Source organism: Corvus cornix, chromosome 1, assembly GCF_000738735.6.
Source record: "Corvus cornix cornix isolate S_Up_H32 chromosome 1, ASM73873v5, whole genome shotgun sequence".
In the NCBI taxonomy this organism is placed as follows: Eukaryota; Metazoa; Chordata; class Aves; order Passeriformes; family Corvidae; genus Corvus; species Corvus cornix.
The window spans coordinates 107,859,384-107,885,599 of record NC_046332.1 but is presented as its reverse complement, the minus strand read 5'-3'; the positions used below and the strand labels follow the sequence as shown (position 1 = coordinate 107,885,599).

At 36.5% G+C, this 26,216-nt stretch overlaps 1 protein-coding gene across 9 annotated transcripts in view; it reads left to right on the top strand.

Moving 5' to 3' along the window:
• Positions 1-26,216, top strand: part of DMD (dystrophin) — a 1,178,400-nt gene that overhangs the window by 817,994 nt on the left and 334,190 nt on the right. For all 9 annotated transcript variants that reach the window (XM_010394528.4, XM_019282745.3, XM_039551931.1 and 6 more), the window contains 2 exons: positions 13,331-13,432; positions 18,466-18,574. In XM_010394528.4, coding sequence (XP_010392830.2) covers positions 13,331-13,432; positions 18,466-18,574 — 211 coding nt within the window. The remainder of the gene's footprint in view (positions 1-13,330; positions 13,433-18,465; positions 18,575-26,216) is intronic.

Below are 26,216 nucleotides of genomic sequence, written 5' to 3'. Positions count from 1 at the left end.
ATCTAACCAACTTTTTTCTTGATTTATCCCAGTTTTCTTTTCCTCTAAATATTTATTTCCTCATAGTCCTGTTCAATCCCAATTTTGTGTATGACAGGACCCCAAGTTATTGAGAGTTTTGATTAGCGATTCCCAGATGTCTTGCTTACAGGAAGAACCCTAGAAAGCTTCAGAGCATGGTTAAATTCATGCTGCTTTTGGAAGAACAGAGTGAGAATAATAGGGCTTTCTTAAGTATATAAAAATCAAAATGACTGGATAAGACAGATCAGGAGTAAAAGCTTTCATATTACAACCTACTGCAACTGTGACTAAGATAAAATCAACCTTTTGCAATCTGTTACAGTCAGATTGCACTTTTTAAATGTAGTCTGTGTAACATTTGTGGTGTGCTAAGGCTTTAGAAAAATACTTTAAGTGGGACTTAAAAGCTTCTTTTACAGCCAAAAAAGCCCAACTTCTTTCTAATACGTACATAGCAAAGCTGTATTATTGTGTTGTGATGTAGTCAATAAGATACTATTAGCCAAAAACAATTTTAGAAACCAAAATATGTAAAGAATGGAAAGTATGTTGTCTAGTAAGCTAAGAAAAGCTTACAAATAGGCTCATGCTAATACGGTTTTAGTTGCTCATAAATTTTAGCTGTTGCTGTGGATTTTTTGCTTTGGTATTAAGTGTTTGAAATCTATGGGTCAGTATTTTTATAAAGTCAGTCTAAGTCTTCTGAAAAATTGAAATTTACAGATTTCTTCAGCCCTGCTCAATTAGCATTATAAAACTTATTGTTTTCTTTTGCTCTCCAGTACTGCAGTCCAGAAACACCTTAGTTAACCTAGAAAAGAAGTATCTAGTACCTCTGATAGCTTTCATTACTGATAGCAATCTTCATTTAATAACATTTTCAATTATTTTTTTTCCATCTAAAACATTCTAAGTTTCTGAGGCAGTGAAACTTTATTTAGTGAATTCTTACTTCAAATACAAAATTTTGAAAGAAAAGAAATGCTGCGGAAGGAATTGACCAGTAATTTTTTTAGTGTTTAAAAGAGCCCTGGAACATACTCTTATCTTGCCAAGGATTGGTGTACTTTAATTTTGAGGTTTGACTAGTGGTAGTCCAGAAAACAAAGGAAGAATTCTATTCTCTAAATGCTGTTTTACCTTCTTAGTTGTCTATTATATTCTCAAAATAAACCTTTTGTGATCATAGAATTAATTGTAAATTAGTGTAAAAGTCCATTTACTAGTTTGGGTCAAAGTGTACATAAAACAGCAGCTTTTATCCTCTGATTTTTTTTTTTTTTTTTTTTTGGTCAGTGGCAGCAAATGTAAAAAGTACACAGAAAACTTCTTATAAGGAAATGAAAATACAAATATTTACTCAACTTTATTCCATATTCCTCTCTGTCTGGTTGAACAAGCTGCACAGTGTGGAAAAGAATACATCAAGTAAACAGTGTTTAGGTTTTCTTCTTTTGCATTTCCATATTTTATTTTAATAATATGCATATTACCACTGCATAAATTAATGTGGGGCTCATTTAAATGTAATACTTTTGCAAATTCTTTGCCATTGCAATGATTTACCCTTTTTAGGATGAAATGGCCTGGGATGCTCAGCTTGATTCCAGTTCCCCTGCTGATAAAAGAGGAACTGAAGATGCTCTATTCCAACCTGAAGAGACAGCCCTATCCGTCATGTTCTGTAAATGTCTGCAGCTGGTGCTCCTTACCTCTTCAGGAGAGCTCAGGATGTGTGGGATGGAAGGAAGGATATGGGGAGAGGGCCTGGAGGAAAAGAGGGAGGTAGTAGTGCCTGCTCCTCCACCTCCTACATGTTAAAAGCCTTATCATATCTCCTTCTAACCATAAGAAGAGGTTAAAACTACACTTTCTGGGAATTCTTTTAGGTCTTTGTTTCAGCACTGCCGTTTCCCCTGGAAAACAGTTTTCCAGGGTGACTGTGACAGATTTAGGTTATTATAGATGATGAGGATACGGAAAGGATGGACAGAAATGCAAGTCTCATTTAGGAATGGGTGGAGAAATGACACTTCTGGATAGGAAGTGAGTTGACAGAATGCAGAAATTAATGTTTCTACTGCTAGCTCACTGAAAACCCTGCTGACCTTTTCAAGTCATCTTCTCCAGACAATATAACAAACCACTTTATATTTTCCAGCCACCTTTGACTCCAAATCCTCTTGCAATCTCAATGGTCCTTCGTCCCTGCTTACTCAGTTTCCCAATCTTTCCCCTTTACTCCCTCCTTACCTCTGGGTCGTCACTCACTCCTTCTGTACTCCTCTACACTTGAGTCCTTTTCCAAGGCTTATACAGCTTTGATTTTTGCTTATACTGCTTCAAACTCTCTCTCTGTGTAGAATTTATAGCTGTTTACCGTCTGTGGTGGTCACTTGTCATATTTAAAATACCATATTATGTTTATTTTTGGCAGATAAAAACTGGCCATCCTTAACAAAAAATGAATAACTCTTTCTTTTTAAAAAATAACATTTATTTGGATTTTGTCCTTGATAACTTTGAATGACAATAAGAAGGCTGTCAACTCTTGTCAATCACTTCATTATATACTTGACAACCTTAAGTTAGAACAGAAGAGAAGAGCATGGCTGAAGAGTAGCAAACCTAATTCTAGATAAAGAAAAGAAAAGAAAATTCACCCTCAGGAGAGAATGAAAATGCCAACTGGACTTTGCTGTATTTTTCCTTCCATCAGTCATCATTTGTCAGTTTTTCTTGACAATCTAGGCCCAGATAAGTCAGATTTTAACACTTTACTGATTCTTTTACGTTTTCATTTTGCTAACATAATTTTAAAGGAATAGTTTTTATATACAAGAAGAGGTAGTGTAGTTTGTCTTTAAGAGCACATTAGGAATATGTACCTCAGAGATCTGTCTCATTGTATTTTGGCATCAACACCTGATTTGGCAAAAAGCTGCACTGGGAAAACTTCTGATGATGAAATTTAAACTTTATTTAAACTACTCCTATTTTTAATTCACTATTCAGACTTGCAGTACATGTCAGTCAATTCACAGAACCTATAGCTTGATATCCTGTGCCTAAATCAGTTATTACTCTTCCCAGAAATTTTCTTACGGGACTTTGAGGCGCAACCTGCTCAATTTTTTGTTTGTGAGCTCTGAGCATTTAAATTTTAAACAGTCTGTGTTGAAATCTCTTCTAAAGAGATTTTTTCCAGTTGCAAGGATATTAAACAATATTAACTGCAGGTGGATTGTGAATATGTGGCAAAATTTTCCCAATGATAATCCTTGTAAATTTAATCTGTAACAGACTTTGCAGCTTTAAGGATGGATTGCAAATGCTGTGTCCCAGCATCTCAGGAGAGTAAAGATTTTTGAAAGGTGATCACGTATTTGATGGGTAGTAGTATTTTTCTAGGAAATAATGGGTAATAAATCAAGATGTGATTTCATTGTTGAAAGCGTAAGCTTCTTAGAAGTGTGCATGAGCTGGTTAGAAGTTAGTGAGCTTGTACCTCAGCTTTGTTTTTTGGCTTCCTCCTTGTACTATTGATAACAGCTCAGGTACTCTTCAAAGTGTGCTTAATATAAGCAAACAAATACAAGAGCAAACTTAGAGAAATGACAGGGCAGTCTACCTGCTCTGCTGAAGTCACTGCCAAAACTAGAGCTTGCTTCAGTGTAGTTAGGTTTTCTGAGATGGGAAATTTCCTCTCCTATTCACCAAAACAGTTTTCTGACATTCTAACCATCTTTTTTATATGCTCTTTTCTTAACAGAAAACATTCTATCTCTTCAAAACACACTTCTTTAAAGGTCTTGGACATTATTGCTCTCGATAATAGCACATTATTTATGAAACAGTAACTATTTTGTAAGATTGTATATTTTTCTCTACTGATCACAAGCAGTTTAAAATACTGGAATCTGAAGAGGAGCCCATTCAAATTAACACTTACAGCTGCACAAGGTCCTACTACCTTTGGCTTCCTTTGCTTTGAATCGATCACTATGTAATAAATATTAGAAACAGGCAGTGTATATCTTCATAGTTTTTTGTACATTGGAAATTATATGAATTTTTGGTATCTGATAGATACTCATATGTTTGATTTGGCTAATATTTGAGTAAGAATTGGTTTATTTTTTACTTGCTGATTGAAGTAAAAATAAAAATGTATGCCTAAAGTGATCTTAGTTCTTTCTCACACTAAAGTTAGTGATAATATGAAAATCACTCAATCCTGTTGCAGATTTTGTGCTAAACTTCCAAGTAAAGGCAGCTTTGACATTGGGTACAGTGCTGTAAAGCTTAACTCTTGTGAGATGCTCTTGTAAAGAGAGTCAATGCATTTCACTGGAAAAATTTTGCATTTCAAGATGCTTGGCAGGTCAGGTGGGAATACTTTCTAACCTATTGTAGGGGGTTAATGATGGCAGGCAGCTCAGCCCCACACAGCTGTTTGCACACCCCCCTGCCCCCACCTTCCTAGTGGGGTGGGGGAAAGAACCAGAAGGGCAAAGGTGAAGAAAACTGATGGGTTGAGATAAAGACAGTTTAACAGGTAGAAAAAAACCTGCCCATTGAAGCAAAGCAAAGAAGGAATTCATTCACCAGTTCCCAAGGGTAGGCAGGTGTTCAACCATTTCCAGGAAAGCTGGGCTCGTTCACAAGTAACGGTTACTGGGAAAGACAAACTCTTTTAGTCCAGATGTCCCCCTCATCCTTCCCCACAGCTGTTCTTACTAAGCATTGCGTCATATAGTCTGGGATATCCCTTTGGTCAGTTGGGCTCAGCTGTTCCCACTGTGTCCCCTCCCAATTTATTGTGCACCTCCAGCCTGTTGCTGGTGGGGCACCATGAGAAACAGAGAAGGCCTTGATGGTGTGTAAGTGCTACTCAGCAACAGCGAAAAGATGCCTGCATTATCAGCACTGTTTTCATTGCAAATGCAAAACACAGTGCCATCCAGGCTGCTGTGAGGAAAGTTAAGCTCATCTAAGCTGTGCCCAATACACCCTTGTAAACCTGGGCCCTGCTGAATAGCATTTGCTTACTAGTTCTTTTCATTCTTTGTAATAAGAAATTTCTTTTTTCAGCATGAAATCAATGGTTGAGATTCTAAAAAGATCAACTTCCAATAACATACTTATTTATGGAATTAAAATAAAAGGTGCCACCACTCAGAGTGTGGCTATAACTTCTCCATTTGCGTTTGCAAACTAAGCAGTTGAAAATGAGCAAACAGCATTGTTTCCATACTACAAGAACATAAAGTGTATTTACTGGAATCTACCTCCACTTCTGCTGTTGAAGCAATGTACTGGAGCAGTCTTTGCCATTCCTTTCAGTGAACTATGGCACTGTAACTGCTGGAAGACAAGTGGTAGAAATACATTCTCATGCCCATTCTTTTAAAATTATTTATGAAAGACTAATACCATAAGATGGGCATATCTAAAAACATGTTACAATCAAGTGCTAGACCAGTAACAGGTGTTGATTTCTATTTATTTTCTTATTCTCTTTTGTAGCCAGAAACTCCTCTGAAAATGATTTTTTTACTAAACTTGAAAAGAGAATGAAGATTTGCATGTAAGCTCTGACTAAGAAAGAGAATAATAAGCAACCAAAAATTTGATGGTAGAATAAATAAATATGTTAATGCTTCCCTCACAATTTTAATTATTTTAAAATCAGTTTATTGAATAAAACTTAATTACTTATTCAATAAGAGAGAATAAATTCTGATTTCTCTTTCCTGTTTACAAAAAGAAATAAACAATTTTCATGGCTCAATATTTCTATATTTACCACCAAATTTCACTTACCAGTCAAGGTGTTTGTGGTGTACTCCATTTCTGCTACTGTGTCAATCTAAATAACTTTTCTTCCTCCAAAACTGCTATTCTTTAACATCTAAGAGCACAGAATAGTAAGAGAGGTCTAGTAAAATTATTGGGACTTCCCTTATTTTCATGCAAGAATTTCTCATTTTATTTTTCTGCCAAATTTCCTTCTTTGTCAGTTCTCTTGGGTTTGTTATTATCTCTTTTACATTGTGTGCTGGAAATCAGAAAGGATCTGTAGTCCTGGTGGAACAGAAGCAGCTTTCATCCTGTGTCCTGTCCAGTCTCAAAATGAAATAGTCTGAATCACATCCAATCTCAAAGAATTCTTCTTACTGCACTATTTCACAGTCCAACTGGATGATTAACTGTGCTTTATCGGTATATGACCACCATAGCCAAATTCTTTTCATATACCATATCTGCAGGTCATGTCTTTACAGCTAATAATTTCATCTATCTTCAGTACCTCCAGGAAATTTCCTTTTCAGGACAGACAGCTGCAATGGATAGATAGTGATTTCTCTGTGTGGGGAAAAATTACTATATTTCATCTCCTCTAGAAATACAGAAGAAGCTCACAAATTTCTGTTAGCCAACAGGAAAACATGCTTTGGATAAAACATAATTTCACTCTGGAGAGTTGTAGGGTTTGCAATTTCAGGTGCTTTGCATGGCTTAAATTTTGAGATCTTAGTTCCATTTTTTTTGTGGAGGATTTCCTTGTTCTTTTCTTTCCTTCTCTTTTCCAGTACCAGGAATAAGACATATTGCAGGGAGCAGAATGATGAAAAACACACCAAGTTTTAAAAGACATTGTGTTGGCATATTTTACAAACTGCAAAAAGGCTGCACTCATAGGTTTACAAAGGAGTTATGAACTCTAAAATTGCACTTTTAGAAGAAAGAAATAATTCATGTACTGCTCTTTTCTGTGTAAGGATTGTTCCTGCTCCATAATATTTCAAAAATTTTCTACATTGTTCAAGAGTTATAATTGTATCAAGTTTCCAGACTCTCATTAAAATCAGATGTCTTTTGTTTGCATACTTTACTTTAAAAAGCTGAATGTATCTCACAGTATTCTTTTCTGCATTAAGATAGCTTCTAGCATGGGCTTGGGATCAAATTTTATTCTCACACATTTAAAAGATCAGTCAGTTAATATAACAGGGAAAAGAATGATTACTTTATTTACTCATTAAAATGTCATTTTTAGAGGCAGGTGCATAAAATTGTTTGTCCACTAGTTACAGATTAATTTTAGTGATAAACCGATTTTACGCTAAGCTTTGACTTAGGCACTAATGGAATGGTCTTTAAATTGAATTACTTCAGAGCGTTATTTTGAACTATTTTTCATAAATCCCTAAGACAGGAATGTGTATTTAAATTCTGTAATTCAGATGTTCACAAAGTGTTTTATTTCTATATAGAGATAAGTAAAATATTCAGAGAGTTATCAAACCATTTCATCTGTTATGTAAAAAAGAACAACGGTAAGAGCTTGCCTTTCCTTGAATTTTATCCAAATTGATTGAAGTCTTTATTCAGGAAGTTTAAATACTGGCAACTGCATTTTTTCCCCAGTGGATTAGGTTCCAACTCAAGATGGCCACAGAACTGTTAATAGCATATCTTGGATGTATTCTAGCAATGTTGTATAAATATCTAAAGTGACTCGCAAGAATGCCGGTGACTGTACTATCTGGCCTCCCATCAAGATCTGATGCTTACTGTGGTATAGCTGAACTTTGATGTATTTGATGTATTTTAATTAAGTCTACTCTGACCATTCTTCTTTGTGGTGGTTTAGCTTGTTATCCTGCTCCATAAATGGGAATGTGTGGAGTTGAGTCAAAGGAAAAAATGAGGTGACTTTTTTAGAACCAGAATTCTTGAAAATGAGAATATATTCATGTTTTCTATTTACTGCCCTTTTATTTTTTTTTGCATGTGAGAAAAAAATGAGGCACTCAGAACCTCACCACTTATTTATAGCTTTTTCCTTAATGTGTGGGAATAGTAACTTGAAAGATAGGTGTGAATGTTTCAATGAACCTTGCTGAAATTTCACATTTGCAGCCGTTAATAAAAAAGCATAATGTTGTAGGTGACTCCTTCCAAGGGGAACTGAGGGCCCTGTGTACAAACTGGATCCATCCCACAGGGAAGTCTTCTGCCTCCCTGGAGTCCAGATAAGAGGCATTATTAAGAGACTCCCTGGAGTGATTTGGCCCTCTGATTATTACCCACTTCTGGTTGTCCAAGTCAGCAGTGACAAGTTCTAGGGCAATCAAAAAGGACTGCAGGATACTGGCATGACTGGTTGAAGGGACAGGAACACAGGTGGTTTTCCTAAATCCCTTTGGTAGCAAGTAAGAATGCTGAAAGGTCCAGGAGAACCCATGATCAATACATAGCTTAAAGATTGTTGTCATTGAGGAAATGTTGGCCTTTTTGATCATGGGATAGTTCATATGGTACCAGCCCTATTGGAGAAAGATGGAATTCACTTCTCTAAAAGGGTGAAATGTTTGCAATTTGCAGACAACCTCAAGTTGGGGAGGAGTGTTGATCTGCTGGAGGGCAGGAAGGCTCTTCAGAGGGATCTGGACAAGCTGGAGCGATGGGCTGAGGCCAGTTTTTTGAGTGTCAACAGGGCCAGGCTGGGGGAAGAATGGCTGGAAATGTGACTGGAGGTAAAGGACCTGGGGGTGCTGGTCAACAGCAGCTGAACAAGAGTCAGCATGGATAGCCTTTGGCATCCTGTCCTGTACCAGCAGTAGTGTGGCCAACAGGACCAGGGCAGTGATTGTCCCCCTGTACTCGACACTGGTAAGGCCACACCTCAAATCGTTTGTTCAGGTCCGGGCCTCTCACTTCAAGAGAGACGCTGAGGCGCTGAAGTGAGTCCAGAGAAGGGCAGTGGAGTGGGGGAAGGGTCTGGAACACAAGTCTCACGAGGAGCAGCTGAGGGAGCTACAGTGGTTTAGCCTGGAGAAAAAGAGGCTCAGGGAAAACCTTACCACTCTCTCAAACTACCTGAAAGGAGGCTGTACCCAGGTGAGGGTCTGTCTCTTCTCCCATGCAACCAGTGACAGGACAAGAGGAAATGGTCTCAAGATGAGCCAGGGGAGGTTCAAGTTGGACATTAGGAAGAATTTTTTCACTGAATGAGTTAGGGATGGATATGCTGCCCCAGGGAAGTGGCTGCCAAGGGAAGTGGTGGAGTCACCATTCCTGGAAGTGCTCAAGATGTTCAAGTTCCAAGCACTTCGTGCTATGGTTTTGCTGACATGGTGGTGTTAAGGCAAAGGCTGGACTTCATCATGGAGGTCTTTTCCAACCTTAATGATTCTATGTGCATGAATAAGAAGATCCACCTCTGAGAATTCTCATTACAAGTTGCACTCTTCTACATCTACAAGAGAAACATATTTAAATGAAGTTTTCCATTATCAAGTTAAATATATGTAGGGATTTATAGCTGGTTGTTTCAGAAAAGTTTGTTTGAAATTAAAAGCATTCAAATAGTTTTAGATTTTAGATTTATTGTATTTGCTTGTTACACATCACTGCCTTGTCTTGATCAGTAAAGGGAAATTGCTCAGTTCTCTTTTCCTGTGAATAAATTCTCTTCTTTAATTTTCATTGAACATACTGTCTTGCTAAAATGAGGTCATGAAAAAACTTGAAACAACAAGAGGTTTTGAAACAACTCACTGTATTAATTTCAAAGTTTTATTTTTTTATTTGAGGCTGTAATTAAGATTCCATTTTTGCATTGTATTTCACCATGAAGATGCAGGTTAATTACCCTGAGCTTCTCCTACTGTCCCTGCAGAATATGTCCAAAGGACATAAGCTCATGGGGAAATTGATCCCAAAAGTGTTGCCAGTGTTACCAGAGAAGGTGAATCAGTGCTCGTGATTCTTAATATAGACCAACACTCAGTTGAAAATGCTGCTGATACATTTATAGGTAGTTGACTGGACCTTCTAATATATGTGCAGCATATGTCAAACAGCCTGTCTGTGTCTGCTAGGATAGTTACCATCTCTTGAAATAACATATGCCACGCCATCAAACTTTGTCTTCCATTGGCATACACGCCAGAGGTTTAGTCAATATATTGGTTTCACCTAGGGAATATGAATTTTCTAAGTTCTGGGCTATATCAACAGACTTTCATAGTCCAGATGGGGCTGTAGACAAGTCCTTGCCACTTTTTCAGCCTGTAACTTTGTTCAGCAGGTTGAATTGACATGTTGTTGGAAATGCAGAAGCCAATGTGGCTTATTCAGCAGCAGGCTTTCATCAGTTTGGATGCACTACTTTAACACCACAGAAAACTCATAGATAGTGCGTCATGGAAAAAAGGTAGCCTCTGATTCTTGTTGTTTATACATGTTTGAGAAACAGCAGTTTCCAGTGATGATGTATTTTGATTTGCCATATGTGTGAAAAGTTTAATTAGCATATTCATCACCCAGCCCAGAAGTAGCATTACGATTGCTTTCCTAGGCAGTTCATAAATTGTGCAATTCCAGCAGTCAGCTCTGTCTCCCAGAGACAGCTCTGCATCCTCCCACAGCAAGCAAAGTGAGTGGGGATAAGGACTTGATCAGGACTTAAAAAAAAATATGACTTTGATATTCTCTTAAAACTGATGGGCATGAGGATCTACATTTCCTATTAGCTTCAGCAGTAGCCTGTCCTGCATGATGAAGATCAGAGGTCATGCTCTACTCTGGGAATATGCTCTTCTCCTGGATCCTGCACAGCCTAGATAATAACTGTGGTCTTTTTTGTGTGCAAATCATTGGAGGCTATATTGTGGTCATTACCATTTTCTTCTCTTAGGGAATTAAATGATGGAGCAGAATTCTGTAACTACTTTCTTGCCTGTCAACCCTTTTAATAGGGTGTCACCTAGCAAATGGATTTGAAATTGCTGGAAACTTGCTCACTGGGCAGAATTCATCAAGGGGCTCTCCCATCAAGCAAAGAACTGGGCAAAGGGCTCCCTCAAAGTTACTACAGCAACTTTATGTCAGATGTGCACTTATTTAAAAAATAATTTTGTTATGTTTTTAATTTATGTTGGGATTACTGGGCGACAATCAAAGAAAGTTTTTGCTGCTCTGACAAATAAGATACCTGTTAATTTCAGCAGTGTCCAAATGAATGCCAAGATATTGAGAACCTCTTTTTTCCCTGTACTCTTACCTCTATTCTTATCCCCACACATATCTCAAAGTAAGCATCATGCTGTATTGGATAGGCTTGCACTATGCATTTTGGTTTAGGTCAAGGCCACTGAATTTGAAAGATCAGACTACACAAGGTTAGTTCATGTAACTCCAGAAAATTGTAGAGCAGAAGGAAACAGTGACTTAACAACTCAATACATTACACCTGCCGCACTGGTTACAGCCTGAAAGAAAATGGTGTCTGTACTCCTAGACCAGTCCATGGTGGAAAACAAAGTCCAGTAAGGGGGGGAAGATGGAGAAATCCACTTCAAAGGCACATTCATGCTGCAGCATAGGCACATCCACAGTGGTCTTGGTATTCTTAGACTCCACAGGGAGTTGTAATGTGATTTTCTTGCTACAAAATTTGTTGTGATAACTGATGCTGTCATAGAAGAAGATGAGTATTTGAGACACGTAGAATAACATGACAGAAAATATTGGCTGAATACTGCCTATGGCTTAGTTTAAGAAAAAACCCCAAAACCCCCAAACAAACAATGACATGAGAGCTAAATAACAATTATTAAAATGCCTAGCTTTCATTAAGACTGGGAGAAAATTACCTCTTCATTAACACTCCTTGGTTATTATTTTTTTTTATGTGCTGAATAGGGAAGTAGAAAGCTAACCCAGTATTGAAACAGAAAGAAAATAAGACTTTAATGAGGGTTTCATCAAAAGGTTAACAAACTCTCACCCCCCTCAATGTCCCAATTTTGCTGTGCATTGTTTTTCAGTGTTCATTCTCTAAGAATCCTTACAGTTATATTTCATTAACATTGAAATGCATAATAAAACACAATGAAATTGAAACATATTTCAAATATCATTGCAAGAAATCAGACAAGGTTTAATTCAATTCATTTGTTGTTGACCAACAATATCTGAAAAGAAAAATGAAAGATGGCATTGAATTTACTAAGCCTTTATTTTTACTGATTGTCCATAAAGTTTTGCAAGTAAAGTTTCAGAGAACACTGTAGACATACTTTACCTGTTGAGTTGAAACATAGGAGCAAAATTGTCCCTTTTTGGGACTTAAAATTGCACAGACTTCAGCAGGTTTATTGCAGTAAAAAGAACAGATTTCCACCAACAAAATTATGTGTTAGCTCAGATAGTGACATACCTGGCACACAATCTTGTCTGCTGTCACATTTATGATAACTGAGAATGTGGACAGAAAATTAAATTGGAGAGTCAGTGGATAGTCAGCAATACTGATTAGGACAAGATAATCAACCTATAAAGTAGGTGGGTAAAGAAAGGGGGGAAAAAATACCCAATCAATTCATTTTGATAACTCAGATATTATTTTGCTCATATTACTAGAAGAAAAAAAGAAATAAACTATGAATCTTGGAACTCCAGATGTAGTTTATCTTTTCTTTTACAATTTTTGGTAAGTTTGGATTTTTGGGGTTTTTTTATTTTATTTTAATTGTAGAGCTTTGCGCATTATTTATTTGGTCAGTGCCTGGCAAAATGAAGCTGCTGTATGTTGGGAAAGGTTGCTTGGAATTTCCTTATGTTAGCACATGGATTATGCCTTTCCAGATTAAAAAGGAAATTACTAGAGAATATGCTGTTGTTAATTCAGTAGGGTGTTGCTAATGGTAGGTTCCTTCCTGTACGTTTAGGAACTGTCACTGCTACTGTGCTTTTCTTTTTAATTCTTTTCTGTAAGTGTTTTACTACATAAGTGCTAGCTTAATACTCACAATTGCAGTCTTCTTTTGAAATTTTTAATCTTCCTAAACTCAGTATCGTTTTGGCATCTCATTAGACAGTTTTGATGCCACATAGTGTATGAACAAAATGTTAACCAGTGCGCTTTTCATCAGCTGGTAGTGTAAAACAGACAAAACAACAGAGCTGCTTAAATGCGATTTCTCATGCCTGTCTTTCTTACTATGAATTTGTGTTAGCTTTTTATTCATTTTATTGAAACCTTCAAGATTAAGTGACCTACAACTGTTTATTTTGGTAGCATTACTCTTTTCCATCCCACTTTGCTTTTGTTTTTTTCTGGTGATCTTCTTTGTCCTTAGCTGCTACTATCCTTGTGTTTACCCCCACACCAATTCTGAGCAGAAACTTGTCTACTGGTGTTTTACAGTTTCCCATTGAGCTTTAGGACTATTCAGTCTTATTGCTTATGCTATGGTTAATCTAGACTGCCTGTGTTTTTATTTTTTAGGAAACTGAAGCAGCAGTGCAAGCTAAACAGCCGAATGTGGAAGAGGTTTTGTCTAAAGGGTGTCATTTATATAAGGAAAAACCAGCTACTCATCCAGTAAAGGTAATGAAGCAACCTTTAGCAATATCCATTACTGTGTAATAGGTTATGCTTCCCCTGTTGTACACTTGTCCTTGATGTGCTCTGTTTAAAATCAATAAAAGAACCTGGCAAATGGCATTTGTTCTGTTCTGTGATGGCATAGTCAGGGAAAATGTAATGTTCCCAGCTAAAAAATTTTTGCATATTTTGATGGGGATATTGTTTTTCACATTAAGGTTGTTCTACTCATTCAAGAGTAATTCACACTGAAAGTAAATGTAATTTTTGATGTGTTATTAATGGCAACACATAACATGTTTTAAAACTCCTTTATTTAAAATCTCAGAAATTTTGTCAAATAATAAATGAGCAAATTGTCTAGAAAAGGTAAGAGTCAAGTCATAAAGAGAGTACTTTGCTTTATTTTTTTTTTCATTTTGAAGGAAAGAACACATGACAACATAGAATTTTCCCACTCAATTTCTCTGCCAAATTTTATCTAGAATGACTGACTTGATGCTGTTTTGGAGCAGAGGACACATTGTTAGGAAAGCTATGCCTCCCAGCACTTCTCTTTTAGAAAAAATGTACTGTAGAATCTGCTCCCTCAGCTTATAAATCAGTTATAAGGGGTTATTTTACACACTGTTCCCAAAGACTATGTGGACCTTCATTGAGACTAGAGTGTCATTTTCTATCCTGTGGAATCTTGAAGTCATCAGCAGCCATCCTCTCATGTCTGGTTCAGCTGCTTTTTGAGCAGGAGACCAAACTAGTGAGGCAAATACCATGCAACCAGAGCTTGTTCTGGTTTCTAGTTTTATAACTGCTAATTAAGTATCTGTAAACGTGATGATTAAGAGTTCCCAGAAACAGTAATAGTGGCTTATTGATTACATTAAGTATCTATTGCAATTGCTTCTGACTGGGCAGAGATTGTAAACTTTGTATTTAGAGCTTTTCAAAATGTACAGCACTCCAAAACCAGAACTGGGAGAAAAAGGCTTTCTTCACAAAGTTGTCTATAGGTGATCTCCACAGTGAATTTCCTGTTTTTCTATATAGTTCACTATAGTTGACTAAATAGTATTATTTATTTATTTTCTAATATACTATTATTTTCCTATAATAATAGGAAGTATTATTTTCCTACCTTTACAAAATTTCCTCCGAATTACTTGTAAATCCCACCGGCAGATCTCCATTCACAGGAACACATGGATAAACTGATAGTCACTTTAGAAATTAATACATGTTTAAGAATGATTTGGTTTCTCATCTTCTTTCCTGAACAGAAATGCTTGAGAGTTATTACCCCCTTTGGTATATGTGCATTTTTAATGATCAGTTCTCGTAAACATGATAAAATGCTAGAAGAGGTAAACTCAAGGTCACTTGAGTGGGCAGAAGCAAGACTGTTGGATGTTTTCCCTGGCTAATAAAGCCCTATTTTTGTTGGGAACTGAAATGTCATCTACACACTGAATGGATGATGGAACAAGAATCACTCCACAATAACTGCATTTACTCATTTTGTGTGACTTCAGCTGCATCTTTGGGGACCTTATTCCACGTTTTAACAAGGAGAGTACTCAAACAGAAAACTATAGGGTTTGGCTTTCTAGATTTTTTAATTACATATAAAGAATTGCAGGACCAATGCTGCCATTTTCAAGAGGAAGAACTAGTACTTGTTTTACATAAGAATGACAGAAGTATAAATGATGTTGAAATTACTCTGTTTAGCTGAAAATTCTGACACAGAAGTGTAGGCTGTGTCCATGTATTTTAAGTGTTCACATCAAAGACTGAAACTTGCCAATTTTTACCAGATTTACTAGAAAATGATTACTCTTTTAAAGCTTATAATGTTCCTTGAGTTGTAGTTTTGACAATGATATTATAAAACATATCTGTGAGGAAATTTGTAGCTTGTGGAGTGGTGCATATTTAATTTTTAGTCCCACTTTGCCTTTTACTTGTTTCATTACATTCTGTAGTTTCATTTAATTGCACAACCTGTGGTGTTAATTTCTGGTTCAGTGTCTGTCTCATACATTAAGTCATAAAGCAGTGGTTATATGCTGTCAAGACTGCTGAACAGCTTTCTTGATGCTGTAGGTAGGTTTCCTTAAGTCATCATTCTTCCTGAGTTACTTTCAGCAGAGTCAGCTATTTATATGTTTCAACATAGACTTTTTGATTAACATCAAAATAATTTTCTACATAAAAGGTATTTGGTGGAAGCAAAAAATTTTTACTCAGATTAAGATGGTTTTGGAAAGATGTTAGCAAGTTTGCAAAGTTAAGAACTCAAAATTTTAGAAAATTCTTGAATTAGAGCTGCTTTGGTGCCCTTGGTTTAGGCTGAACCCTGCTTAATTCAGTTCAGGATATGGACATCACTCACAGTGCAAGCAGCAATTCAATACTTAGACTCACAGTTCTTGTTTAGTGTGTGGCACAGAAAAAAAGATAAAGTTATATGCCCTCTTTAAAAGCATTAATTACTTGCATAGCATTGCTTGACAAATTTGTAGATTATTTAGCTGTCTGAGGCAGCTTTGCTTTTTTCCCTCCATTATTTCCTTAATTCACCACAAATCTTCCCATTCTTTTCAATAAATGAAGTAGAGGTCCTATTGACTTATTCTCACCACAAACCTTTCCTGTGCTCAAAAGCGGTATGTGCCAGAAAATTAGAGATATCCCTGCAATTTATGTGCATTTTATCTGAAATAATGTTCATAGTTAAAATTATTCTGGCATTTCCTAATGTTTAGCTGCTTATCTTTGCTACCTTTATAATATATTCCCATTATAGTATTTTGAATGTAAATTAAATCCCATGGATTTATATTGACACGTACTTAATCTTATCTCATAGTTATGTCACTGAAATAAGTATATTTTCACACCGTCACCAAGCGTACTAAAATAGAATTTTTCAATGCAAGACTGTAAAAACATTTTTGTTGGCAAATGAAATCCTTGTATGTGCTGATTCAAGAGTCAAGAATGGGATGAGATGTGTGATCCTTTAAGCACTAACACTTTAATAATCAGACCTATTCACTTTTATAAAATGGATTTCATGCTTTTGAAATGCATTTCTGTAAAGCTTTTGAAGGTGAGGGAGGGAGAGGTTACTGCTGGTGTCAGTGGCAATAGAAAGAATGTAAGCCCCAATCTCATGATTAACAGCACTTAATCAGAACAGTTTATTCAGGAAAGGATTTCTGTGCCAGTGAAAGCTGTGGTTCCTTAAGACAGCACTCAATTTATCTTTTTCTCTGGTGTGTGAGAAGTAAGTAGTGAGGAATTTATTTTCATTGTCCTCAGTCTTGCATTTAAAAGACTACATTTCTCTCTCTAAATATTCATATCTAATTTTAGTGCTGTCAGTGAGATTAGTTCACGTAAGGATGTTAACATCGCTTAAATTGCTCCAGTGCTGACATTTAAGGAAAATCTATAAAATTTGTTCTAAGTGCACCAGATTTGGATCTTCATGCTTGTCACCAAAGTGCTAGAGTTGCAATTACAGCAAAATTGTTGTGCTCAAAGAAGTTAACATTTTAATGTATGCATGTTATTTTATGCCAGATGCAAGATCAAACCGTAATTTTGATAGAAGGGTTTAGAACTGGTTGCTCTCTTATTAGTGGTGTAGCTGTTGCCCCAGACAACCCACTCTAACATGTGTGGTAGGCATGTTTTATGTTTTGTCATTGCTGGGAAGAAATCTCTGGCTCATATATGTAAGAATGATCAAGCAGCTACTCATGGCAAGGACCAGTATTAGAATCATGGAATAGAGTCAAACTCCAGACCCTGCATGGGACAGCCCCAGAATCACCCCATGTGCCTGAGAAAGTTATCCAAACACTTCTTGAACTCAGACAGGCTTGGAGCTGTGACACTTCCCTGGGGAGCCTGGTCCAGTGTCCAACCACCCTCCAGGTGAAAAATCTTTTCCTGATATCTAAAGCTTCCCTACTATCTCAGAGTCTGTGTGTGTGTGGCTACATACATCAATTTAATGAGCATTGTTCTCCACCCCTCTACTATTGACCTCTGTCATCTTAGACTCTAGGTAATTAAAGTACTTTTCTTAATAGGCATCCTATTTCTATCAAGGCTGGATTGTGATTTCGACTGTAGATCTAACTGTGGATTGAAACCATAGAATACTAAAAGCATTCCTGAGTGGCATCAGTACTCTGTGCTTTTGTAGCAGAGAATCAGAGAACAACTTAAAAAGAAATGCTGTCTTCATTTTAAGAGCTTAGACACGTCAGCATAGAATTAGCTTCATCCTTCTTTACAGTCCTTAAAGCAAGGAAAAAAGAGAGGTAGAAACACCATTTTCAAACCTAAATGCCTCTCAGGATTATCTGATGTTATTCACACTCCAGACTTTCATGTAGGTTTTGTTTAATAGTAACAGTTTAGTTTAGTTTAAAAGCCAGACCTCTCAGGCTGGGGCGCTGTCCCTGGCAGGGTCAGGATCAAGCCCTGTGAGGGGAATCAAACACAACCCCGGGTGGCTGGGCAGGGCCAAGGGAATGGGCTGCAGTTGGTCCAGGAAGTCTCTCTGTGGTCAGAGTCAGGCACCTGCGCTGGTTCTAAGTCAGCTCTGAGCTTCAGCTGCCAAACTTTGAGGAGAAAACATGCTTTTAAGGCCCTGACACCAGGAAACACTTTTGTAGTGCAGCTGGAAAGGATTTTACTTGTCCCTCTCCCCCGTTTGTGAAAATTCACTATGGTATCTCTCTGTTTTGTTTGGTTTTTTTAATTCAGGTGATCCACCAGACTAAAAAACCAACTTATTTTATTTTGCATTTATTTACATTTGTTTACATTTGCTTACATTACAATGCTGCATTGGATGGGGCCCTGAGCAAACTGATCTATTGGTTGGCATCCCTGCCCATGATGGGAGGGGACTTGAAACTAGACAATATTTAAGGACTCTTCCAACCCAAGCTATTCTATGAATCTGTGATACATTAATTTGTATAAATTTAATATATTGTTATTTTCTATTCTAGAAAAAAATAGAAGACTTGAATGCTGACTGGGAGGCAATACACCACTTAATTCAACAACTAAAGGAAAAGCCAGCGTTAGCAGCATTTGGCCATCTATCTTCAGGTGTCTGTAAGTGCTTCAAAACATGTATTTTTTTAAATTAATTACAAAGAACACATCAAAATGAAAATGAATGGAGACAGTCTAAATTAATTCTGCATCTTTAAAAGTGCTACTATGGCATTCAAGTTGGTTTTTTATCACTACCTTTCTATTTTATGCAATGTATTCCAGGAGACAAATTAGATTGTGATTTGATGAAAAGGTTGCAGAATGCTTTTCAAATTATTACCGTTTCAAAGTAATTTTTCTTTTATTCCATGACGAGGTGAGATTTTTACTTTCTACATATGCTAATGGAGGAAATACTACAAAGGGAGACAAATTATTTAAATTAAAAGATAATAATGTTATAGGTCAAGTATCTCTAAATTGGTCACAGAATGAAGTTCTGAAATTATTATTATTGATAGGGCAATAAAGTGAGACTGTTTCAAAACAAAGCTTGTCTATTCACAGAGAAAGTCATATGACAACATGGTAGGAGTAATTCTGCAGTTAAACCCTAAGTCTGTGATATAGATCTCTTTGTTTCTTGCATTCATGAATATGCAACAAGATACCTGATCTCCATTTCATTTGAATTATTTCAACAATATTTATATTAGATTATTCACATATCTCTTTGCACCTCTTGTTCCCTACAAGGATTACAAACTCATCTTTTTTTTCCTTGATAGATGGATTTTATTTCCCAGTCCTTTCCTTTGAAATGTAGTGATTAGGTAGGGGTGAAAAAGAAACGCTTCACGGAAGCACTGTGCTCAATCTGAGTTTCTAAAGTCTCTAAGATTCTTTACTTGGTATTGAACCATTTCAGTTGCTTGAAAGAAGAATGTTACCTATACAGTTTGGAAAGCTGCTCATCATGAGTGGGAGCAGAAGGAAATCTGTCCCCCCAACCCCTGTCAGATTGCCTGTAACTCAGGGTATGATACAGCTGCAGTAATCAATCTTGGAGTTGGATTACATGTGGGTTGTTGATCTCTCTTGTTTTTAACATGCTTTAGTGGGTAACACACAAGGAATCTTAAATTGGAGAATTCTGTACCTTCTACAAGTGACTCTCTAGGACAGCAAAGCAAAAAGCCCTTTTTTTTCAGAGAACTACATAATTGCTCCATAGAGAGAGAATCCAGAAATTTCAGTACCAAAAGACAGTCCAGCTCCTGCCCAAATAGCATGTGTGAGTTCAAGAAAAGATGTCTTGCTCGTGACATGTTGAATCTTACTGAAAAGGAACTATTGTTTGGTTTTAGTCCCTTAGGACTACTGTGGTTCCGTGGCAATAATTTCTATTTTCTAAAAAGGGCCAAATGCCGCTACTATATTTTTAAACTAGAGGACAACAATATTCTTGCTTTGCATGATTTTGTTCCAAGGCATTCTATAGGAATTAATGTAATTACGTGGAGGGAATGAAGGAGATGGGTAATAATTTTTTGCTGTGCTAAACTTGCTGTGACAGTTTTCTGTGTGAACAGGTTATGTCAGGTTCCAGAGGGAAAGAGTGTTGGCAAGTTGTGTATCTGCTGTAACAAAAGAAATTGTAATAATGGAACAAGAGCCAGAACATGGAGTAGTAAAGGAGTATATATTCTTATATTACCTCACCTCTATCTGAAGAATTGCAAAATTACTCACCTTAATGCAAAATGTAGTCTCTGACTGCAAACATTTCTGAGACTCAGCAGATGGAACTATACATGCAGAAAATGAAAGCACTGGTGTTCCATAAAGGATTAAGCAGGAAGTAAGACAGATTTCCATTCTATTGTCAAGAGCACTAAAATTTGAACCTGTGCTTATAACACTAATTCATAATTTTTCTTTATTTGAATTTACTGTGATCACATTATTATACAAATATTGACATAGAACTGTAGAGTTCAAAAGGGACCTGGGGAGACATCTATTCCTTTTGCTTAAAGCACAGTCAATTAGTGCAGGTTGCTCAGGGTCATGTCCAGTCAGGTTTTTAATATCTCCAAGGATGGAGACTCCACAACCTCTCTGGGCAACTTTTTCCAGAGTTGAGCAACTCTGACAGTAAAAAAAAAAAGGTTTCTTCTTCTATTCAAGTAGAATTTCTGGTATTTTGGTTTTTGCATGTGCTTCTTATTCTGTCACTGGGCTTCATTGAAGACAGTCTGGATCTGTCTTCTTTACTCCTCCAATTAGATATTTAAACACATGGGTATGATCCCCCTGCGCCATTTCATCTCCAGGCTAAGACAGCAGTTTTCCACAAAGATAGGAAAAGATATCTGCTACTAAGGTGTTTTTGTATTTCACTTAAAAGAATGGGAGAAGAGGAGGGAAGAAATTGGATGTCATGGGTCTGGTCATTCTGTGCTATAAGTTCTGCACTTATTTTAACCCCTTACAGATATTTTTATGGCCTTATTTACTCTGTGCTGCTGACTCTCATGAACCATAGGGACTCAAACTGGCTATGGCAGAGCTAGCTTTAACCAAAAGCCTCCCAAAAGCTAAACAATATCATTAAAGGTCATTTTTAAAGAAAGATGCACAAAATTATTTTGGAAGGATTTTTTGAAGCAATGGCAGTATCTACTGTTGATAATTATTCAGTTCCTGATCCTATAGAGACATGCAGGGACATCAGGATTGAATAATGTTGACATGTGTATTTGAGACCAGAGAATGAAGACATAACTGGCTTATCTCTACAGCCCTGTCAGGTGTCATTTGGTCTGGTCTGGCTACAAGAACTCAGACAGAGAGTCTTAATAAATTCCATCTGGTAGCTGTTACAGAGGTAAAGCACCCTGGTTATACTTATTTCTAGGTCTGCATATTATAGTTTCTTCAGCAGAAGAAGCATTACAAAATAGTCCTTAATATTCCATGAGTCCAGTGTGCCCTCAGGCATAAGGAACAATAATTACTTCTCCGGCTCAAAAAGTGTACTTAGCTGAAGGGTATGCCTAAAACCTTAGCAAAGATTGACTTCCAAGATAAGATGAATCAGGAAGAAAATCATACTTGCTATCTGTACTTGACAGGATAATGTGAAATGGTGTGAATGTCTCTATCCAAATACCTTGATGCATTGCTTAGCCAGCAGTTTGAAAACATTTTCAACAGAGAGAAATGCAGTTCTGGAATGTGCTTTTCCAGGAGGGGGAGGTTTTAATAGCATCATTAGCATTTATATTACTTCTTTTTCTTCTTTTATACTGAAGTCCTATCACTGTATTTACTTAATAAGTAGGTAAAGGTATACATTGCTTTGTAAACCCCTCTGAATCCATAGTGGGGTGGGAGGCCTTCCTGACTTGTTCTGGAGGAAGATATTTTCTATAATTTGTCTTCACTCCAGTAAGATGCCAGGGGAAAATTTTGGTCACTTTTACTTAGAGCTATCTTGAAAGTACAATTTCTTTAAAAGGATGTGTATTTATTTTTTTATTTTATTATTAAGTTATGCTGTACTTGAAGTCAGTGAAATTTTAAAACTACAGATGAATCTAGCTGAATGTACTTGAGCAACTAATTTTACATTTTACATATTCACCTAATAAAACTCTGAGTGATATATTATCTTAATACTCTTGCAGTTTAACTTATTCAGTAAACAGTACTTTGTGTACAAGCAATTTCATTTTTTCTCCTGACTGCTTACACAAGTTTTTGCCCCTTTTTTGTCTTTTTTTTTTGTATCAAATGCCTAATCAAGTGAAAGAGAGAAACGTGTGACTCTGAAATGAAGACAAAAGTTGAGTGAGAATTATTATCAATTACAATGGTGAAAATTCTTCTGAAATTAAGTAGAATTTGTCCCTTTAAAAGTTATCAATCTTATTTTGGAGAGTCATTTGTAGCAGGTCTGAAAAAAGATAAAGATAAAAAAGGATTGGTTGTGTTTAACAGTTTGTAGCAGGGTTGCATTTGACAGAAAGGCTTTATATGCACTGTTAGGTGTTGTACACTTACTACAAATAAGTAATTTGAGGAAAGCTAATACTGCATCACCAGAGCTCACAGCACTCACCATCAGCTTTAGGTGTCTTTCTTCAAATGCCTGCAATCAATGCTCTCCTGTGCTTTCAGTATAACTTGCTTTAGGAGTAGAAGTCAGACACTGCAGACACAGCACCAAAGACTGGGCCTCCCTCTTCAGGGGAAGAAGGCTTTTCAGGACTTAGAATGGATGAAGAAGAGTGGGAGAGGAGTGAGGTATCATGCTGAACCCATTAGATGTGAGTTGTGAGGACTGTGAGCTGCACTAAGTTCACCAGCAGCAATGGTGGTGAAGAGAACTCATCACTTATTAGCCCATATATTCAGCTGGGGTGTGGGAAAAAGATTCACAGCAGTCAGTCACCTCCAGAGTCTGTAATATCTTGAGTCTTGTGGTTTGAATTAAAACAGTGATATTTGTGAATCTGGGGAAAGTAGTGACAACAGAATTTAATTTGCTTATCCTTGGTATTTTAGTTGCAGGAATATAGTATGTCTCCTTCTGTTTGAGAAGTTTAGTTTGTTTTCTATTTCTCTGTGGAGCAAATCCCCACCTGGACTAGGCATGCTGCTTTGTTCTAGGCTTTTAAGATCACATACAACAGTTCTTGAAAAATACCAGTTACTCAGTGTATGCACTGCTGTGGCTTAATGCAGCTGGAATTCATATTCACTGCTTGCAATAGAAACAAGTACTGGTGCTATTAAAAATATACTGTTCATGAGTCTGTAGGTTTTTGAGGAAACTTAGCACTAAACAAATGCATGTATGTGAAAATAAATACCTTGATGAAAACTTAAAGTTGGAAACTAAAATCCACTTACCTCAGAGGCTGAAAGTGCTTCTGTAGTGCTAGTATGCATCTGGAATTTTCTTTCATTTTCATAATAAATGCATAGTTGAGTTATTTATTATTCCATACTGGTTACGTCTAAGATAGAGAGACATACAGATGGACATGGCAGTGTCCTTCATTATGAAGACTGGCCTGTTAAATGTCTGATATGATATTTGGTTTAACATTTTCAGTGGTGATGAAGGATTCTTTGTTTAGGAAACTATAACCATTGAAATATATTCATTTCCATGGACTTCAGGGCTGGATTGTGTACTGTTCCACTGCCTCTTTAAAACTAACAAACCATTTGTATTTAGGAGATAATCAGGAGACAACAAGAAAAATGTAAGGAACAAAATGACAACAACTAGCTTTGGGCAAAAAATGCACAATAGATACATTTTCTTTTTTGTCGTATTCCATAGCTAATGTGCTCTGAAGCAGTCATTGTTTATATATTATGCCACTGTTTGAGTGAACACATATGCTGTAGTTCAGTACTTTTTCTCAGAATTTCCAAAAGCTAGTCTTAAAAATCTTTGTGCACTTTGTGCATATGTGTATTCAAAGGACATATTAAAAACAAATGTACAAATCAGATATTTGAGTGTCTGTGTTGCTTATAGCAGTTGGCATAGTGTAATTGAGACCAAGAATACTCAAAATAATTCCTTGGGAGGGACTGAACAATCCATGGATGTGTGCATCTACAGTGTTTTCAATACTAATGGACATGTGTTGATATTTAAAGTTAGATTGCACATAGTCTTCACTGTTTAGAGGAACTTCATTGTCAACTATTAAAATGATTTTATGAGGGATGTGGTAGATACTTAATTTTATGGAATCATTCCCCAGAGAGTTGAACAGGTAAAAATTCACAGCATGCAACTGTTGGTTGTTGTAGTAGTTCTCCACTGAATTAGAAGGCAGTGCTACTGCCAGCAGTCCATTTTGGTTTACTTTGGTTTTAGGACACCAGTAAAGAAGACCACTATCATGAGTTGTAGTAGAGTGAAATACTACTTCCAGTATGATCATGTGTCTAGAACCATGTAGTTTCTGATAATTGTGCAGGTTGACTCTAAAGGAAATGTCTATTTTTAATATTAACTATAATTTGGTTTAACACTATGAAAAGTTTTACAAAAATAAAATGCAAGAGAGAAATTGAATAGGTAAAAATGCAGTGGGGAAGTATCACAGAGAATACCTTGAGCTCTTAAATCACTAGAGATCAGTAACAGTAGACTCCTCCTTTAGTCAGCTGGCCTAAAAAAGATTGCTCACACTTGTATAAAGTGGATTAGTAAAGGAACAGATTACTGTCTTTACCTTGTCTTTTGGATGAAGGAATAAATAATGGTTTGTATTTATAATTTTAGTAGACTTGGGTTTGAGTCATTTTACTTTACAGACTTATGTAGTAAAGAGGTTCAGAGATGCCAGCCTGAAATGACCCTATTATGTGTAAATTGCCATATATATGTTTTCCCCTTTGTATTCAGGAAAGAAGTGTCTAATCATTCCATCTGATTTCCATTAAGAAGCTTTTTTACTTCTCACATATGTGACACATCCAGCAAATAACAATATGGCACAAAACTGAATCTGTTACCACTTGATTGGAGATTTTTCAAGGTCAGGACCCAGTTTCACAAGCAGTTCTATTTTTCAGTACAGCTGACATCAGACACAAGCTGAAGACAAACTTGTCTAATAAAGCTTTCAGATTCAATTTTCTCTCTGCATATAGCTTCAGGAATCTCTGGAGGTCATTCACAGCATGTGCTGTAACACCAACAGGGAGAAGTAATGAAAAGCATCTATATAAAAAGCTGACACTATGCCTTCCAAGCTGTATGAATAAAAACATGATAAGCAAGTTTAGAAGCACAAATCTCTGTTATTCTCAGAATTTCTGTTTTGATCTCTATAACATATATTGATTTGAGGATTTGCTTCTGGATTTTCTGACAGGTGAATAATACGTGCAAAATATACTTAAGCCATAAAAGCCTAATTTGAGTAAAAACCAAAATTTGTGTACAAATTACACCTTTATATTTAACATCCTATTTCAGGGGTCTTGCAGTAGGTTCCTCTTTGAAAGATCTGTAATAAACAGGTGTGACAGTGCAGTTTACAAAAGGAATGTGAACTTGCTTTGTTCAGGGCTCAGCTGATTAAACATAACTCACTCGGGATTACAAAGAAATTTTTTTTGTACCCATACCTATGATGAAACATAAATGAGAAAGTCAAAACAGGAGTTGGCTGCTTTGCTGTTATTAAAGACAATATGGAACCAAGGTCTACTTTTTCTATTCTGTAACAAGCTGTTGAAGCACAGCAGTCAATATTTATGATGTAAATAAGATTAATGCTATCATTAGTCTTTCAAAGGACCACATTCACCTATTCCATTTTTAAAATACAATCTGGTATTTTCTTCTGAGGAGCAAGCTTTGCAGCTTGTTTTCTTTCATTTAATGTCTTGATCAATAGTCAGTAGCAGCAGGATATGCCAGATTTATTTTGGTTAAATCCCATGAAATGACAGCATACCGTAGAATTCCTCAGACTGTTATTGAAAAACCTATATCAGATGAGAGCACAGAACTAAGTTACAGTTATGGTTGGACTTTTTTATATGGTTCCCATAATCTTGGTAATAGAATCCAGTATTGGCAATTTTCAAAAAATGTGGCAACTGTCATTTTAAAAAACAGATAGAATCAAGAATTTAGATTAGTTTATTCTGGAAGATATGGAAAAAGGGAGTAGAGTTCCTAGCAAAAAAGTGTCCATAATAAAAAGGTAGT